The sequence below is a fragment of the Amborella trichopoda genome, chromosome 10 (genome assembly GCF_054954075.1).
Source record: "Amborella trichopoda isolate Santa Cruz 75 chromosome 10, AtrichopodaSantaCruz75HAP2 v2.0, whole genome shotgun sequence".
Taxonomy (NCBI): domain Eukaryota; kingdom Viridiplantae; phylum Streptophyta; class Magnoliopsida; order Amborellales; family Amborellaceae; genus Amborella; species Amborella trichopoda.
The window spans coordinates 43,326,396-43,344,341 of record NC_142345.1 but is presented as its reverse complement, the minus strand read 5'-3'; the positions used below and the strand labels follow the sequence as shown (position 1 = coordinate 43,344,341).

General features: G+C 36.6%; 1 protein-coding gene across 9 annotated transcripts; it reads left to right on the top strand.

The window, feature by feature from the left end:
* Positions 1-142: 142 nt before the first annotated feature.
* On the top strand, positions 143-13,359 carry LOC18447548 (uncharacterized). Of its 9 annotated transcripts, none has more exons than XR_016043218.1 (17): positions 143-841; positions 1,961-2,646; positions 3,535-5,454; positions 5,805-6,203; positions 6,322-6,366; positions 6,900-6,971; positions 7,355-7,435; positions 7,579-7,616; positions 7,706-7,861; positions 7,947-8,096; positions 9,382-9,558; positions 9,652-9,731; positions 9,856-9,931; positions 10,149-10,250; positions 10,931-11,036; positions 11,864-11,951; positions 12,694-13,359. XR_016043218.1 is itself a non-coding variant. In XM_020675588.2 (17 exons), the coding sequence occupies exons 1-17, from the start codon at positions 511-513 to the stop codon at positions 12,875-12,877; spliced, it is 4,632 nt and encodes a 1,543-aa protein (XP_020531247.1). In that variant the 5' UTR covers positions 143-510; the 3' UTR covers positions 12,878-13,359. The 9 variants fall into 9 exon arrangements, 7 of the variants coding, with proteins under 7 accessions (XP_020531247.1, XP_020531246.1, XP_088706277.1 ...); XR_016043219.1 differs by having other exon boundaries at positions 12,691-13,359; XM_020675588.2 differs by having other exon boundaries at positions 7,765-7,861.
* The last annotated feature ends 4,587 nt before the right edge of the window (positions 13,360-17,946 follow it).

Here is a 17,946-nt window from a genome sequence, read left to right as displayed (position 1 = left end):
TGCTGGATACATCGGAGACTCCATTGTAGAAATGCGTCCCCCGACCCATGAAAAATTTGTCCTTAAATTTGGTCGGAGATCAAGGGTAGTTTTGTCATTTAGTCTCATTTCAAATCGAAACTTATTCCGGCAATACAAATCCCGCCTAACTCTGGAGCTCAAACCACTACAGATAACTCCTCTCCCTCTCTCCCTCTCTTCAATGGAAACCCTAAAATTATTCTTTTTATTCAAATTCGAAATTCCCGACCTTCTTCATCTTCATCGATGAATGCAATTTCTGAAAATTATTTGTTGTGAATGGAAGCCCTAAGATGTTATTCCAACAAAAAGCACCTAATTTTTCTCTATGATTGGAGACGCTGTAGATTTCCAGTTCTGTGTAAACGAACCCTGAAAATTCGTTTTTTTTTGTCGCATTTGAGGGAAATCTTCCGATTTTGATATTGATGGGAACGAGAACCCTGTAAATTCTCGCATTTCCTGATTGCATTTTGTAATTTGAAGCCCATGGATTCTTCAGAGAGAGGATTTAAGGAGTCAGAGGACCAAGGAAACACTGAACCAGACGAAACGAGTCCCAGACGAAAGAAACGAGTTCGAAGGGTTAGCTTTGCTGATACCACCTGCATTCGTTTCTTTGATAGAGATGAGGATTTCGAGACACCACCTGATTCCAAGCCTGCTGATGAAGAATTAGGGAACTCTGAAGCCATTGGAGAGAATCAGAAGGGTGAGGGTTTGGATGAAGAATTGGAAGAGGGAGAGACTAATCGAGTGTTTTTTGTGCGTCCTGATGAGTCACCTGGAAGTGAAACCGGCTCTGCTACTTCAAATGGAGGTCAGTGAATAAACCCCTCTATATCTCCCTCCAGATTTTGGCTTTTTTCTTTTTTTTAGTTTAGGAAGAACATGATATAATTGGCAGTTTATGGCGGGTTAATTTGTGGTTTTATGATTGAGAAAATGAAGTATTATGTTAAACTTCTGGCTCTATATCTATCTCCCTCTCCTTGTCTCTGTCTCTCTCCCTGTACCTCTTTTACTTATTCAGTTCGTTGCTAATATAATAAAAAGCTAAGCTTCGCTTACTATAGACTGAGAATTTGTTACTCACAATGAAAGTACAGTTCAGGTTGCTGAAGCGCATTTGATGCCAGGAGGTGGTTCTTGATTGAGTAGTTGAAAGATGACAGTGTTATGGAAATATGGTTTCTAATGTTGAGTTTGAAATATGGTAAAAAAAACTTATTGAACATGGAATGTCACTTTGAAAAGCAATGAAAAATATCAGTAGGTTTGGGTTAAACAAAATCATATTGCAATGAAACCTGTGCTAAGCCATTCGAAATAAAGAAAACAAGGCTCTCATTGGAAACAATGGAAAGCTTAAACTTTAGGTCCATATTTTCCCTTTTTTTGGCATTGATAGAGAGGAGTTCAACAGTCAGCATTGAGTAGAATAAGACAAAAATAACGAAAATTCAGAAAAATGGGTTTTAAGCCTCAAATGAAGTCATGATATCTTACTGCAGCAATATTAACAAGAGAGTAGATACTAGTAGTACACCTTGGATCTGGTCGGTCAACTGTCTTTCTGATGAGTAGGTTGTATTATATGTATTTCCTACAGAGTTTGTTATTGATGAATTCGACTTCAAACTTGTTCTTTTTCATTTTTGTTAAAATGACCAAGTAACCAGTTTTGTCATTTAGGTGTTTAGTTGGTTTTCATCGCATGTTAATATGCAATATAGCTATACTTGTAATCAGATGAGTTTTAGCACTTGCCATGCTATTGCGAAGGACATCACCATGATGTCTACTTAATCAAAAAAGATGTCAACTCACTATGATGTTATTCATATTTCCAAAGTAGCTTGGTATTTACTTTCAAGTATCCTTACATCCAATCTTGATATATCAGCTTGTCGTTGTTGATCACTATGTATTTCTGCAGAATATAACTTCTTTGGGCCTGTTGATTCAAGTTTCATTCAGTCTGGGAGGTTTTCAGAATCTCCAGAAGCAGATGATATTACTATGGATTCAACAACTTTTTCATTACGTTTTGGCAAACTTATGCAGTTAGGCAAGCAGTCTGGCAGTTCTGGTGAATTTGACCGAACACCATCTATGGATGGTCCATCATTATTGATTAAGAACACACCAACAGAAGATGCTGCCCATACAGGTTCTGGGTATCTCATGTCTTTGACTGGAAGTAAGAAGCAATTTTGCTCTGATGAAAAGTCAAATGGATCAGATGAGATGAGCTTAATAAATGAAGACCCACATAGATATGATTATGAGAGGTTATCTCCAAGGTCAACTGCTGTGTTGGAAGACAGTTTCAAGAAGGTGCATCTCATTACTGCCTGTGATCATACCGCTGTTTCAAAGTCTTTTCAAGTTTTGAGTAGTTCAAAAAAGTTCCTAATATCCAGTGAGAAGAGTGCTGGTAGTAGTATGGAGACATTGGATTTAAGCAACAGAGACATTGAGGCTATGCCTGTTGATGATAATCATCATATCAATATTTCTAAATTGCAAAAGCTAGATGGACTCTCCAGGTTCTTAGCTGCTAAGCAAGTTGGTTTGAGTCCCCACACACCTGTGAGCGAGGTGCATGACCTGTCAACGGTGGTAAATATTCTTATGCCATTTTTTTTTTTCTTTTATGTATCTTCTGCTTAATGCGAATCATATTCCTTTATAGGCTTTATAGTTTCTGATAAGTAAATGAGAATTCCCCCTCTTCCTTGTTTCTTTTTCTCTTTCGTCTTCGTTGATGATATTGCATTGTGGCTTAGAATCAATCTTGTTTACGTTGTCCAACTTTTCAGTGATTGTTTTCAATATTTATTATTGGTTATTCAAATACTTATTATTTGGTTATTGTATTATTTTATATTAGCTACTTTATTTTGTTAATCTCCTAGTCCCTGTACATATCTATATGTGCACTTAGTGCAACTTGATGTATATAATCTCATTTTGAGAAATCTGTTATTTATAAAGAAAAATCTATTGCGAAATCTAGATAGTTGTTCTTGAGTTTTGTCGGTTGACTGAATAGATTTTCAGATTTGTGTTGGTTCTAATTCGTACAGTTGTTTTAATCATTCTATCAACTGTGTAGTCTACTTGATTCAATTATGAGATTGTTCACTGTTGTTATTCTTCTTAATGTTGTTTTGTTCCTTTTTGCATCTTCTCATTTACATGTCCTCTCTAAAATACCTTTGAAGTTGGCCCACAAATCACGTCTAGCATACCAGAGGCTTGCACAGAATATGGTCTATTCTTTGATGTGCAGTTATATGCCTAGAGTTGGGCTTTCATCATGTGTCAAATTTTTGCCTCATTGCTCAGAAGCATATAAAGCATAGTTTTTTAACTATTTTTATTGTATCGAATATTGTTTTGTCTTTGTGGCAGTTTATTAATTTTTAGTAATATTATTTGCTCCATTATATGGTTGATTTATGTTTATCACATTAAGATTAATGTATTCAACTGTTTGGCTGGCAGGTTATGGGTGCCAACTTGCCTAAGGAATCATGTGAAGGCACATCTGGATCAGGTCAATCTATTGATCGATTACCCATTGTCCATATAGGGAAAACTTTATCTTCTCCAACTGCAAACATGATTGATTCATCTGAACATGTAAACCATAAGACTGATTTTGATTCCACCGTAGCTTCTTCAAAATCTGTTGAAAGTCCCGGGAAGGGTCGGCAACAACCATCAGAATCATTTTCTGGTAGTGCCAGCACTGATGTTGTTCATGGATTACAACTAAATAGCAATGATGCCACCACAGAGGGTGTTACAGATCACAATGCTCGTGTTCCTCTTACTAACTGTGCAAATAGAAATGATGGTATGTTGGATATGGGCCTTAACAGGAGTTTCATTAACAATGACAAGAAGCAAAATACTGGACAACCTTCCACTGAGGTGGTTGTCAACCATAATAGCCTCATAACACCATTTGCGGTTTCCCATGATATATTTGCCAAGGAATTTGCTGATAGCAAGGAAACTCCACTTGCCAAACTAGGGCCAAGCAAAGATGCTAAGGCTTCAGCTTTTATGTCAGAATCAGAGATACTTATTCAGGAGTCTTCCAAGGGTGTGAAAGACGTAGAGCTTCTAGCTGATGACATTAGAGAAGCTATTCTTATTGATCGCTTGAACTCTCCTCTGACCCCTATTATCCAGAGACCTACTCTTGTTTCTGATCACTTCCCTGAACAAGACAGTGCATTCTCCTTGCGTTCCAAAAGATGGAAGCTATTATCCGAAACTATGAAACCATCTGGCGGTCTTTCAAGTACACCATTTACTGGGGGCATGCCTTTTTCTTCTCTAATTGGAGAAGAAGTAGATGTAGGACATAACCAAATGATGACACCATTGATTGGACACCGCACTTCTACATTTGGTTCTTCAAAACCTAAAGATCTGTCTGAGAGAATTGGGCGTCAACACTCTAAAATCTCACTTTCTAAATCAGATCAAATGGGGGATTCTCTTGGCGTTATGCTGTCACAAAACAAGACTGGTGCTCAACTGCAACAAGAACATGCTCCTATCTCACGCCTAGCTGTGCATTCACTAAGTTTTTTACAGAATGGTGCTACTAGTGATGTCACCCATGTAATGCATGGCTCTGTAGTTTATAGTCCGAAGATTATGACTGAAAACAGTGGGAGTCTTGTTTGTCCTGAAGAACATGGAAAGCAGACATTTGAAAAGCAAGCTAGGGATTGTCCTAATCAAGAAGCACATGCATCTTTTCATTCATCTATACATCATTTACCAACATCCCACCTTTCCATGGGTGGAGTCATCGGTACTCCTCATTCATACTCTTCACAGTTACATACTGCATCATTAGAAAAGAACATAAATGCAGGTAAGGGTAGCAAATTCTTCTCATCTCCCACTGTAAAATTGGATCTTCAGTTGCCCAGTGTGTCTAAATCGAAAGAGCCACCTTTAAGGGACTCAAACCAGCATAATATTTTAGGAAAGCCGAGTTATTCTCCCTCTGTTGAAAACCCAATGAAAGATCATGTGGCCAACACTATCTATGCTCTAAAAGATATGACCCTTGGTGCTGAAGATAGAATTTTCCCTGAACTCTTACAGAGTAATAACAGACAACAAGGTCTTATCCCAGTCAGTGTCTTGGATTCTAATAATGTAAGCAAGCACAGCTCAATGAAAGATGTTTTAAAAGAAACTAGTTTATGTGTTGTGCAAAAGGAATTTGAAGGTGTTTTGGATTATCAAACCCCTCTTCAGGAAAGGACTAGCAGTTTTTTCCCAAGCAACCAAGGCAAGGATGTGCAAATGGAAACAATCGCAAAAACCTATCAAGGTGATAACACGACTACCATGGAAATTTCGATGTCTGCAACCCCTGAACAATCGGGAAAGGTTAGCAGACTCTGTTTGGTTTGATTTGCTGATAAGGATGGTATTTTTATGTCAAATAGCTTTCTTTTCAGTAATTATACTATAATCCTGAGGACTATGGGAAAGCATCTTCTTTTGAACTGATAGATGATGATATAGAGAGAATGGGGCCCATCAGTACAGGACATGATCTTGATGGGGGGCCACATTCTTGCCCCATCACTGTCATGGACAGCAATGACCCTGAAGACTATGATTTTTTCTGTTGTCATTTGGAATATAGTGTATTTTGTTTTATAATTTTTTTTGAATGAGTATAATTGGGGCTTTTACCATTGTAGGAAACTCATACTAAAATTTTGACTTTGTAGAACTTGGTTGGTAGGGTGGCTCCACACATGGTGGGAAGCAACGTATATTCTCCTCTCTACAAGGATCCCATTTCTTTTGAACAAAATCGAGGTCTTAGGTCTATTGATAAGTCTGCTAGCATTCGAAATTCCCAAATTCAAGATGGAGAAATTTCTGCTTTGGCAGTCAACTTGTCTGGAAAGAAAAGGAAAAGCGACAGCTTACTTGTCACAGAAGAATCCAGGATGAATAAAACTGACATGGGGCCTTCTAAAGCTTCTTCTGAAATAAAAGCAAGCCCAACCAAAGGGTCTAATTTGGAACATAAGACCAGTTCTACGCATCTTGAGGAAGGACATGTGGAGATTGAGGGGGAGGATATCAGTGTGGGTGGATTGACCATGAAGAATGTGACCGATGTATGTACTACAAATTTTTGTATTTCCCTCTGCTGAAGCTGTTTGCCATGATTTGTCATTTCAATTTTTATGTGTTGGTCTTGCATGTGTGATAGAACTACTCTTTTGATGCTTTTAGGAAAAAATATCAGGACCTTATGAGGAAAGCCAGTACAGATCATGGGTATGGTCGATAAACTTGATAAATCAAGGCAGTCTTTGGACATTTCAAAAGTTTTACAATACTGTTTTACCCCCATTCTGGTGTTTAATGTTCTAGACAAGGGTAAAATGGTAAAAACTGGGACTAAAATTGTCACCTAACATACATATTCTTTCTGATAATAGGTCTAGTGTTACATTTCTGATATTTTCTGGACGATCTGCATGACCTATACAGATGTTTGATGTACTGCCCTGACATTTTCAGTACATTGTTTTACTTATTCCTAATACTTGTAAGGGAAATTTATCAAAACACCCATGAGAGATTAACTATTTAACATTTTACCCATACAGTTCGATTTAATTTCAAAATGCCCGTCAAAATACACATTATAGGTTGGAATAATGGCAAATGTGCAAAATGATAAATAATGCAATAATGCATCTCTCATGGGCAGTTTGATAAATTTCCTATTTTTAATTTCAGAGTGGTGGTTTCTTGTATTCCTCATTGCTTATGTGATGGATGAAGTTGAACAATAAATGATGCAGGTCATCTCAAAGTTAGCTATATCAACCAAAGAGTTGTTCTCAACCTCAATAGTGAGGCTTAAACCACGGGAGGTAAATTTATTCTTTATGATTCCTATCAAAACAGAGTTGCATTTACTTGAATTTTGTTTGTTACTGAATTCTAAATTTGTCAATTTGAATTCCTTTCTCTATAATGAGTGTAGTGATCATCATTTTCCTGGCCTTGATATTTAAGCTGTATTTTGTCAGTATTTCTGGTATCAAAGTTTTGTATATTATAAACTCCTTGTTGGAATCACCATTGTGCTCAAGGATTTTTGTCGTGATGTAGTGATCATCATGTTCATGGTCCTAATATTATTTTCAATGTTTTATAATGTACTATTAGATTTTGTATATTATATCATGCTTGTTGGATTTGCCAGTGTATTCAAGGAAGTTTGTCATTTTCTGTACCTACTGTTTTTTTGTAGCTTTGCATTCTGCAAGAAATGCTGGATCAATTGAAGAAGATTATGGAGTATAGGCATCTTTGTAATGAGATTCAGTCCCAGGTTTGTTCATACGAGTGCCTTTGCTCCTCTTGAGTACTATTGGTCTATCCTGTATTGTGTTTGCAGGTGATATTTTTTCTGAATGTGAATGGAAAACATCATATGACTTGCTTTCTATATTATCTTTTTTTGTTGTTCCACAGAAAATGCTGGGTCGAGTATGTAATGTACAGCCCCAAAGGTAAAATTCTAAAACCAGCCCCATGGATGATGGGCCATATACTCCTGAACCCTTTGAAGTTTATTATGCATGGATAAATTCTTTGTCAGATACAAATGGAGATGCAAGCTGCTTAAGATGAATGTTTTTACATGGGATGCTGTTTTAGATTATTGGAGGAGAAAACCACGCGACAGTTGCTGCAGTCTATTTTGTACGAGCAAGCAAAGTTGCAGTTGATGCATATGAAGAGGGACTATTTGCTCGTAAGTTCTGTTGCACTGCTTTCTTGGTGGAATTATGTTAGTTGTTATCAAATCTCTCTGACCAATTTAATCATCTGAATTGCAGGCAAAGGTCCAGCAGTTGCAATCAGGCATGCAGGAGTGCGGCAAACTGAAATCTAGTTGTTTGTCCCATCAACATGCATCTGGTTTAAAGGATTCTCAAAGCAACAAACTGCAGATTTGTCCCGTTTCAGATGAGTATTCTAGCGATCAGGTAAATCCTCTTCTCCAAAAGTTATAGAGGCACTTGTATCACGTGCTCCATCTGGTAAGGTTCTCTCTTGGTTGCTATCTCTTGTTGTTGTCGTGTTATTTATTTGCTGTGCATGTTCTTGGTCCTGTGTGGTTACAATGTATTTTATGGGAGCCAAACAATTCTAACTTGTAAGCTTGTAGCATGCCTCAATTGGAACTTTATTGGACGATCTAATTTCTCATGCGTCTGACTTGCCTACCTATCGCTACTTGCCTACCCATATCTTTCCTATAGTTACCTATAATTATGCTAGCTCCCTTTACGTATAGCTAGAAGAAGTATATAGAAAAATTACGTGTACTTTCCTATAGCTCTACCAGATAGAAGATGATAGAGGGAAAACTCTCGTCTCTCGAACCTTAAGCAGCAATCCAATCTGACCTGGAAATGTTCCTTTCAACGCCCATTCCTTTGTCCTGGTAAGCTTGCAAAACATTCGAGAGCCACCTACAAAAAGAACTCTATCATAATTGCATAGATTTGAGAAGGCTTTTGTGGACATGGTTGGCCAACTGTTTGGCTTTTGTTGTGCATATTGGAGTTAAACATAACCACAATCAATAGAGTTCTCCCTTAACTACTAAAGCTGGGAGAAAGTGCTTTCAACATAATGTAGGTCTTGCCTTGGGTGTGATTTCAGCCTTGGTAGGAATCCTTCACCTCCCTCGACCTGTATATCTCATGATATTGATTTTTGAATACCCTTGCTTAATCCTGTCTGGCTCAGCTGCCTGTTAATCATACAAACCGAGCACTAGATAGCCACAGAATTGGATGAACATGAATCTCATGAATGTCTGTTCAGAGTCTTGTTTATTGTTTGTCTTCTTTTGATATGTTTCCCCCTTTTAAGGATTGAAACACTAATTGTAGTTTTTTCTAATTGAAACGGGTGGTCCTTTTATGTAAGGATTCGCTTCCCTTTATAATCTTCTAGCTCAAGAGCCTGTATCTGATGATATTTGATGCATATTTTTGATGTTAAGGATTGGATGAACATGAATTTCAAGAATGTCTGTTAAGGGTCTTGTTTATTATTTATCTTTGTTTGATATATTGCCTCCTTTTAAGGATTCAAGCACCAATTGTAGTTTCAGGTTAAGTTTTGATGCTTCTTTTGTAATTGAAATGCATGGTCCTTTTATGGAGGGATTCGATTCCCTTTATCTTCTAGCTCAAGAGCTTGTATCTGATGATATTTGATGCATATATTGATGTTCTTTGTTGGTTCATTGCTTTTCAGGCAGTGATGATGAGGCGGGAGCTTGGGTTGCTGGATCAGAAGGTGAAGAAATTGGTTGAATCCTTACATTCATCCTGTAAGCTGAAAGGTCACCCAAATGCTGATGAGACTATAATGTTATCAAAAGATTTTGTTCATAAGAAGGCTTGCTGCACGATTATTTGCCATACTTTACAGGTCTTTCCATCTCTTCTTCACTTCTGGATTTGCTTAGTAAAGATTTGACGTTCTCTAGCTAAGTGTTAATTTTGTTGGTGGGCTTGTCATCAGCTATGGGACTTGAAGGTTGTTAAGGAAAAGCATGGTGATCTTCATGTGGCCCTCAACTACGGCAATTTTCTTTGTCAGAGGTTGTTGATTTTTGTGATTCTGTCAAACTTGCTGACGTTGCTAATGTCATAAAGTTTTGACTTCTCATTTACCCCCAAAAAAGAAGAAGATTATATTATTTATTAAAACTGCGTTGATTCACAGGTATAAGTTGGATGCTCACATTCCTGCTTCAAGTGTTGACGTTTCTAATTTGTTGAATGAGGAGAACATTGGGAAGGTATTCAGATTGCATTTAGGCATCAGCCTTGCATTTTATTGTTTGCTTGATGTTCAAAAGTTTCTGGGAATATTCATTTGTTGCTTGCTTGATTTTCTAAAAATATTGGTGTTTTAAATCTTTTTTTGAAATATTTATTCTGTTGTTTGTTGATGTTCTAAAAATATTATTGTTTGCTTGGTGTTCTATAAATATTTTTTTTTCTTCTTCTGAACAGATTTTCCCGAATATAAACGCATGTACAGCCTTTAAGTTTGTCTTTAGTGATGATAGGAGTCGCAAGCTTTCTAGCACAAGAGGAATCCAGGTTGAGTCACAGGTAGATTTGGTCTGTTGATTATCATCTATGCTACTTTTCTTGTTCTTTGATTCCTTTCTTTTTTTAGTGTTGGACCTGTATAGTGTTGCTTTCTGAAGAACTGTTCTGCTTATGAATTTTCTTTCCTTTTTTCCCTTCTTTATGAGAAATTTGAATCATATTAAGGAATAACTAAGGAATTGTTGAGCAAATTTCATGTAATACTGAGGAATCCCAAGTTAACAAGAATTGACTTTCAGACTATTGGGTCCAATGAATATTATTGGGGGCTTAATCTCTCGGGAAGTAGCCAAGGAAATGTGGCTACTGTGACTTTTGGGGCCCCGGCATCTCAGGATATGCCACTTCTGTTGATATTTCAGTGTCTTGCAATTTCTTGAGCTTTACATTTATGCAAAGGTCAATAATGAATCATTGGGTTACCTCTGATGAACAACTAGTTCACTTGGATGCAAGAAGAGGCTTACCATGATGATGATTCTTAGCCGAAATATTCTCTTTGGTTATTTATTATTTGTTTATTTATTTATCATAATTTCTAAGATTATTTGATGATAATAACTTTTACCATTTACTATTAATTGAAATATAATTTGATGTTATAGCGACACCACTGTGATGTGCATACCTATCCAAATAAGTTTTGTGATTTATTTCTGTTTTTACTTCATCGTATGCAGGTCACGTCCTTTCTTTTAGGCAATCTATTGGATGTGCTTTCAGAATTGCAAATGGCACATTTGGAGCTCTTAAATGTGATGCTCCCGTGCTTTCAACCACGACAAAGTATGCTGGCTGTATTTCCTTCATGTGGGATAAACTTTTCATTGATTTTGGGAGTTCGGAGAAATTTCCTTTTACCCATTTTTTATTGGGATATCGTAATTGTTCCTGGCTCTCTTAATCAAATTAGTATTCTTCAAAGGCCACGGTTTTGGTGAGTCAGCTGACTTACCTATTACCATGCGGTCTCTTGTTTATCTAACATCCATCTCTAAGATGGATTTCAGAAAGTGTTACATCCAGTAAAAGTTAAAATGGACAGTGAAGAGAGGAATTCAAAAATAACATTTATATTAAAAAAAAATAATTCCAAATTTAGATCAATGTCATAGTTGAGATTATTGAACCCTAAAATTTTGGATTGAAAATACATCTTGGAGATATATTTTGTGGGGGGACTCTACAAGAATAGTGAGAGTCGGCCAACTCACCAAACACTTTTCCGCTTCAAAAGGAAGCATAAAGAAATGTGAGATCCATAGCAAAATCTTATTTTCTGGTAGTTTATCACTTTATCTTATGGTCAACATTTAGTGGGTGTGGTGTTTGATTAGTTTATCTGAACGGAATCTCCCAATTTGTGTGGTATGTCCACGTTAGTATATGCTGCCGTTTTGCACTGAATGCATACCTTTATGCTCTTGTATGTGCCTGCGATTTACACATGCTTTTGTGCATATTTACCCAAAAAAAAAGGATAAGGGTGGTACACTTCTTATTGTAATTTCCTTTTGGGAATTATTCAGGTTTGCTATGGTAATTTCCTTTGTGCACTTTGTATTGATCATGTCTTCTTGTTTATCTTATGCACGCTAACCTGCATTTTCCAGCTGGTCGGCTTGAGCTACGGCTGTCTTTCATTGGGTGCAGTGTGGGTAGGAAGGTGATTCTGGTTCTTGATCTAACTGACCTGAATCGGTAATTTTTCAATATCAATACTGAAGAAGTTACCTTGCTTTCTTGGAAGCGATAATTTCCCCTTTCTTTTTCAGTTTCATTATATTCTTTATGAAGTTGTGGCGCTTTGCAGGAGCAAAGAGTTGGTATTTTGGCTTTATTGATAAAAACATTTAGGGAAATTTATATAAAACTGCATCTGGAAGATGAACCATTTAACATTTTACCCATTTCTTGTGATTTAATTTCCAATAGCCCATCAAAATACAGATGATAATGTGTTGGAATAACTGAAAAAGGTTAAAATGATAAAGAGTTGAAGGTGGATTTTGATAAATTTTCCAAAAAGTTAAAAGTATTCCCTCATTTGTATAGTGGAATGTTGATACTTACAAAAGTTTTGGGGCAAGTTGCAGTGGTATTGAGAAAGAATTCATATTTTTGGATCTGTTTTATCTTAATTTTGAGTCTTCTCAAGTAAATCTCTCTCTCTCTCTCTCTCTCTCTCTCTCTCTCTCTCTCTCTCTCTCTCTCATGTGCACACGGGCACTTGCACCTAGCTCTCATGCATTACTGATGCACCAGTCCATGTCTGTTGTGCATAGGAAACTGAACCTAAATCAATCTCTGTTTCTCATGTGCATGCTTGGAAACCTTTGATGCAAGTTTACAGAAGAAATATGAATCTCTCTTGATTTGCCTTTCCTATATTATATCTGCTCAATAGTTCACATTTAATCTTTACTTCATTTTTGTGTAGCAGTGCTCTCTATCCTTCTGATATCCTCCCGGCCAAGTTACAAGTTCTGGACCCCAGAACCCAAACCACTGATACTTCTCTCTCTAACAAAATCATCCAAGGACTTCAATCGCTTGAAGCCGGCAATTTGAGGATTAGAAGGATGTGCGAAACCGTGTCTCAATATCTTAAGTCACCAGAAAGTTAAAAGAGCTTTTGAAACCAACTGGCATCTTCAACCCATGAACACTTCACCTTCTGCCAGGTTGCGCTTGGGGATTGTTTCAGATGTCGTTTGAAGCAAAGTAAGCCGAGATCCTTTCATTCTTTTTTTTTTCAAGAAATTTTGTAATTAAAATTTTTGCTTCCTGTTATCAAGGAATCAATATGTCAAACCATGCTTTTGCCATTCCCATCAATGTAAGGGCAGGAACGTCAAAGTACTAGACTGCGCCCATGTCTTTGGTAATAGTAGAAATGTTGGGGTGAGTAAATCTCTATCGTCATTGGCCATGTAATTGGGAAGCTTACTTCATATCCTCGACTCCAAATCAGCAGAAATGCTGGCTGATCTGGCCACAGGTTTCGTGTAGATTCAATGTGTTATCAGTCGGCAGAGACATGCACATTTTGCTGTAACTCCATTGGCTACTATTTCTCTACTGTATTTTTGTTAACCTTTTTTTCTAATCTATCTTCCTTTACCGTATGGCCTAGATTTGGTTTTCTTAACATAAAGGAGTTTGTTTTCTGCGTTTTTTTTTTTCTCCAAAAAGGGTTGCATTTGTTTCCAGTGGTAGCTCTTCTATATATCTACTGGATGTTTATGTTTTTCCTATCTTAATTTTTTTTTATTTAGTGCATAATCTTTAACCTTATCTCTTGCTATAAAAAAAGTTTTGATCCTTGAAATCAACAATTTTCATGGCAAATAAAACAAGCTTATTTTATTTTTCTTGTTCCTAGATCAAGTCATTTTCTCAACAGTGAGAAACATTTTAAGGGTACTTTTGTTTTGTGTGAAAATATTTTCCAAAAAATATTTTGACATAGAAAAATTTTCTTATGTGGTTTGGTGTGAAAATATGCACGGGGAGTAAGAAAAGGCACTCTAATTAGTTCCTTGATCAAACCAAGAAAAGGCAGGCAAGAAGACAATTTTCAAATGATTGGGAGTGGATCTAAAGTCATTGTAAAGTGACAGATTTCTCTGTTCCAATTCAAAGGGCCTTGTCGTAAAATTTGTAGTAGCCTGGGCCACATTAGAGCCAATCTCAATAATTGCTGCTACTGTCAGTCATCATGGTAAAGAGAGTACCACTGCATAGTGGCATTATACTGTTTGCTAATCTTCATTTGAATTTTGAAGAATCAGCAGCATGCCCATTTGGAATCTCCTGAGTTGGCTCGGACTTAGGGGGTTCCTGGTCGTCGATGCTCCTAGACTGGAAAATCGCCTAGGTTGTCGTGAACTGAGCAGTTCACTCATTTACTGTGAGAACTTGGGCGTCGATGCTCCTAGACTGGAAAATCGCCTAGGTTGTCGTGAACTGAGCAGTTCACTCATTTACTGTGAGAACTTGGGCGGTTCTTGCATCTTGGGTGTTTTTTTTCATCTTACATAATTTTTTTTTTTATTTCACTATGTAAACTGACTTACCCAAAATCAGCAAGTGCTTGTCATTTGAATATTGTTGCCAATTTACCACCCATGGATTGCCTGTGAGGGTATTTACATATGTATCATTGCATGGTAATTTGGTGATTGAGTACTTGATTGCTCGGGATAGGGTTATAACTTCGGGCTGGAAATGGCCATGTGGCCAAGACTGGCCTGTTCAGTCCGGCCTTGAATAATGGGGACTTGGGGTACAAAATGTAAACTATGGCTATTTTAAGGCCAGGTCACCATAGCCAGGCCGTGGCAGGGTGGGTCTTGTATATATATATATATTTTTTTTCTCATATTACCTTGGGGTTGATAATTCAAGAAAGTGGAATGTTGGTAGACAATAAAAAATATACCCATAGAATGAGTATAGCGGAGATGAGGATGTTGAGATGGATGAGTGGCAAGACAAGAAGGGATAGAATTCGCAATGAGTTTATTCGAGAGAATGTAGGCGTGACACTAATAGGCAATAAAATGAAAGAAAGTAGACATAGGTTGGTTGGCCATGTGTGGCGTTGATCAAGTGTAGCACCTGTTAGGAGATGCGAATTAGTTCAAGTGAAAGGATTAAAAAGGGTAAGGGGTAGGCCCAAAATGACGTGGTTGGAAGTTGTTCGAAAAAATATGAAAATGATGGCCACATTAAGGATATGACTTTTAATAGAGTAAATTGGAGAATCAAGATTCATATAACCGACATCAATTAATTGGGACAAGACTAAAATGATGATGATTAGCTCGAGGTTGGTCTGCACAAGGTTAGGGTCATCAATTGATGCCAAACTGGCGCATTGTGGGTCTTAAATTCTTAAAGGCGTGTTCGATTTTTGAAAGACGTGGTTTAAGAAATTGTCTCCTAGTTTTCAAAACTGCTATCCTGGAGAAGTGGATGCCCCGAGTCCTACAGGGTTAAGGGAAGGCGGTACTCACTTTTTAGCTTTAAATATACAAGTGGATACCATTTGCTTTATTGTAAAAATTCTCCATTATCAAAACAAGGAAGTGCTAAGTATTGAAAAGACAAGATTCAAAAAATCAAACAAGCCCTAAGAGAATTTGGTGTTTAAGTTTGGGATGGGGTTTCTATGAGTCGGCCCATTCAATTTGGCTCCTATGAAATTTCATTTTAGCTGATCATAAATATGAAAAGGAAAATAAATTTTTAAAATTAAAAATATAATTTTTTAGTATTTTTATGCACCGTCCATATCTTGGTTTTGGACAAAACGCATTTTAGATAACGTCCATCTTTATGGTGGACGTTTGTAAGTCAATTTTCCCTAAATATGGGTCGCTCAAAAAAGCATGCAAAGACGTCCCAGGGCATCTGAGCGATTAATGACAATGGCAGCTTGTGAGGGTAGTTTGGTCATCATTCCCAAAGCTTACCTCCAAAGGCATCTTGTGAAATGAGAACAAAGCCCTCAAGGTCGTGGGGAGGACGTTCCCGTCAATTAAAAGTTTTTTAGGGTATTCCAGAAAATAACATAAAATATTAAGGGCATTTTGCACATTGAATGGAATTCACGCCGTCTGGTTATTTTGTCGTGTAGCGGCGTCCCCAACAATTGTTATTTTGAACGAAAGATACCCTCCAGCTCATACCGAAAAATTATTATTTTGAAAATAGCGAAATAATATAGACTAAAATTTTGGAGAAACTCAAATATTTAAATTCAAAATTCAGTCTCATTATTTGATGAGAAAAAGTTTACATGAGATTGTAACCTTAGCCTTATACGAGATTAAAAAAAAAAAAAAAAATTGTAACCTCATACTATGATAGCAATAATAGCAAGGTGGACGTCAAAAATCTAATAAAAATAATTATTTTGAAGCTAGAAAATCCCCATGTTAATCTTGACTTCAAGATGATGGATATGTAGAAAAAAATAAACATTTTTTTTTTTTTTTTTGAGATTCTTAAGTGTTTATAGATAAATATGATCTGTACCATTTTTAAAATTTTAAATTTCAAGCCATTATCAGTTTCGTAACACCAAAACTATATCTTCCAATAAAATTTAGATGTACGCTTTATTTGAATTGTGTAAAACTTAAAAATATGGTGATTTGTATCAAAACCGGTTGATTTGGATTAAAAACCAGTTAGAAAAATCTAAATCCCAAAAAATATAAGACTTAATTGGTCCCTTTTATGAACTTGTGGCCAGTTCTTTAACAGGACCAGCCTGTCAGAGGTGGTCATATCTAACTACACTTATTTTCTAATTCTTTTAAATATTTTTTAAACTACTCGATCTCGAACCAACCGAATACGTAAAATTGAACTAGTATTCCAGGTGCGTGAGCGATCCAGATTACCAACCCAATTATAATATAAGGTACGCACCTTGTACAAACGAGTCTTTTAATGAATAAATTAAGGGGCCTAATCTTCATTCGGATTTGCGAGAAAAGCGCATCCGCACTAGGGAACCACACCCCGTGCTACGGTAGGTCTGTCCAATGAAGAGTCGACACGTGCTGCGAGTGGAGCCACAAACCCCTGTGCGCCTTTTGTTGCCTTTTGTATGAAAAAGCGCAAGGCTGATCCGCCACGTAGGACATGGCTTGCTCTTTTGGCGGGCCCCGTGGGTGTGACGTTGCAGTCCCAGATTGCAAGTGCTCTTTTTTGGGTAAGAATTTGTAAATGCGTATGTCCACGTCAGCCCTAGGAAACTATGTACACGAGAATACGAATATTTAAGGAAGTGACCAAAATGCCCTAAGGTTGGTTTTTAGTTTGGTAGTTATAGGCAATGTTTAGGTCCCTGGTTTTCCTCATCATTCAGCGGTTCATTTTTATTTATCAAGAGAGTTTTAAAGTATTTTATATATTTAGTTTTTTTAATACAATTTATTTGAATATGAAATTCTGTACGTGCCATCTTCTCATTGGGGTGTATCTATAAAAAATATTAATCATAATTTTTCAATAAAAACTAATGATCAAACTACCCCTTAAAACTTTCAAAAATATTTTGGTCATTTTATTTTATTGAAAATATTTTTTTTATATTTTTTGTTAGAGCTAGAATAATAGAGAAATAGACTTCCAAAATTTGGTATCAAAATAGTTTATAGAAAAAAATTAAAAATAAAATAATGTAGAGATATAATATTGTGATTGAGACCATCTTAACCCTCTATCAAAAAATGGACGGTTGGATAAATAAGAGGATAGAATTTCTATGTTATAAGGATAACATATAAAGTTTTTCCATAATTAACGATTTTCAACCACAACGTAATTGACAAATGCAAGATGTACCACACGTGAAGGGGCTTCAATAATTTTATATAATATATTTATATAATAATAAATAATATGTTGGCTTGCTGAATTCGAGCGATTCAAATGTAAAGAAAATTGTGTGAAAAGGAAAAAATGTTGGTGTTTTATACTGTTGATTCTGGACGATCATGCACTTTTTGGGTTTTGAACCAGGCATCATCGTAGGCTATTGGGCATGGCTGACTCGTGCCGTTCTAAAAATGCCATTTGATTTCCGGTCCGAGTTGCATTTTTAGATATATTTTGAAATGTTATTACGCCCCAAACCATGTTGGATTTTTACCCTCAACCATCGGTCTGGTCCACA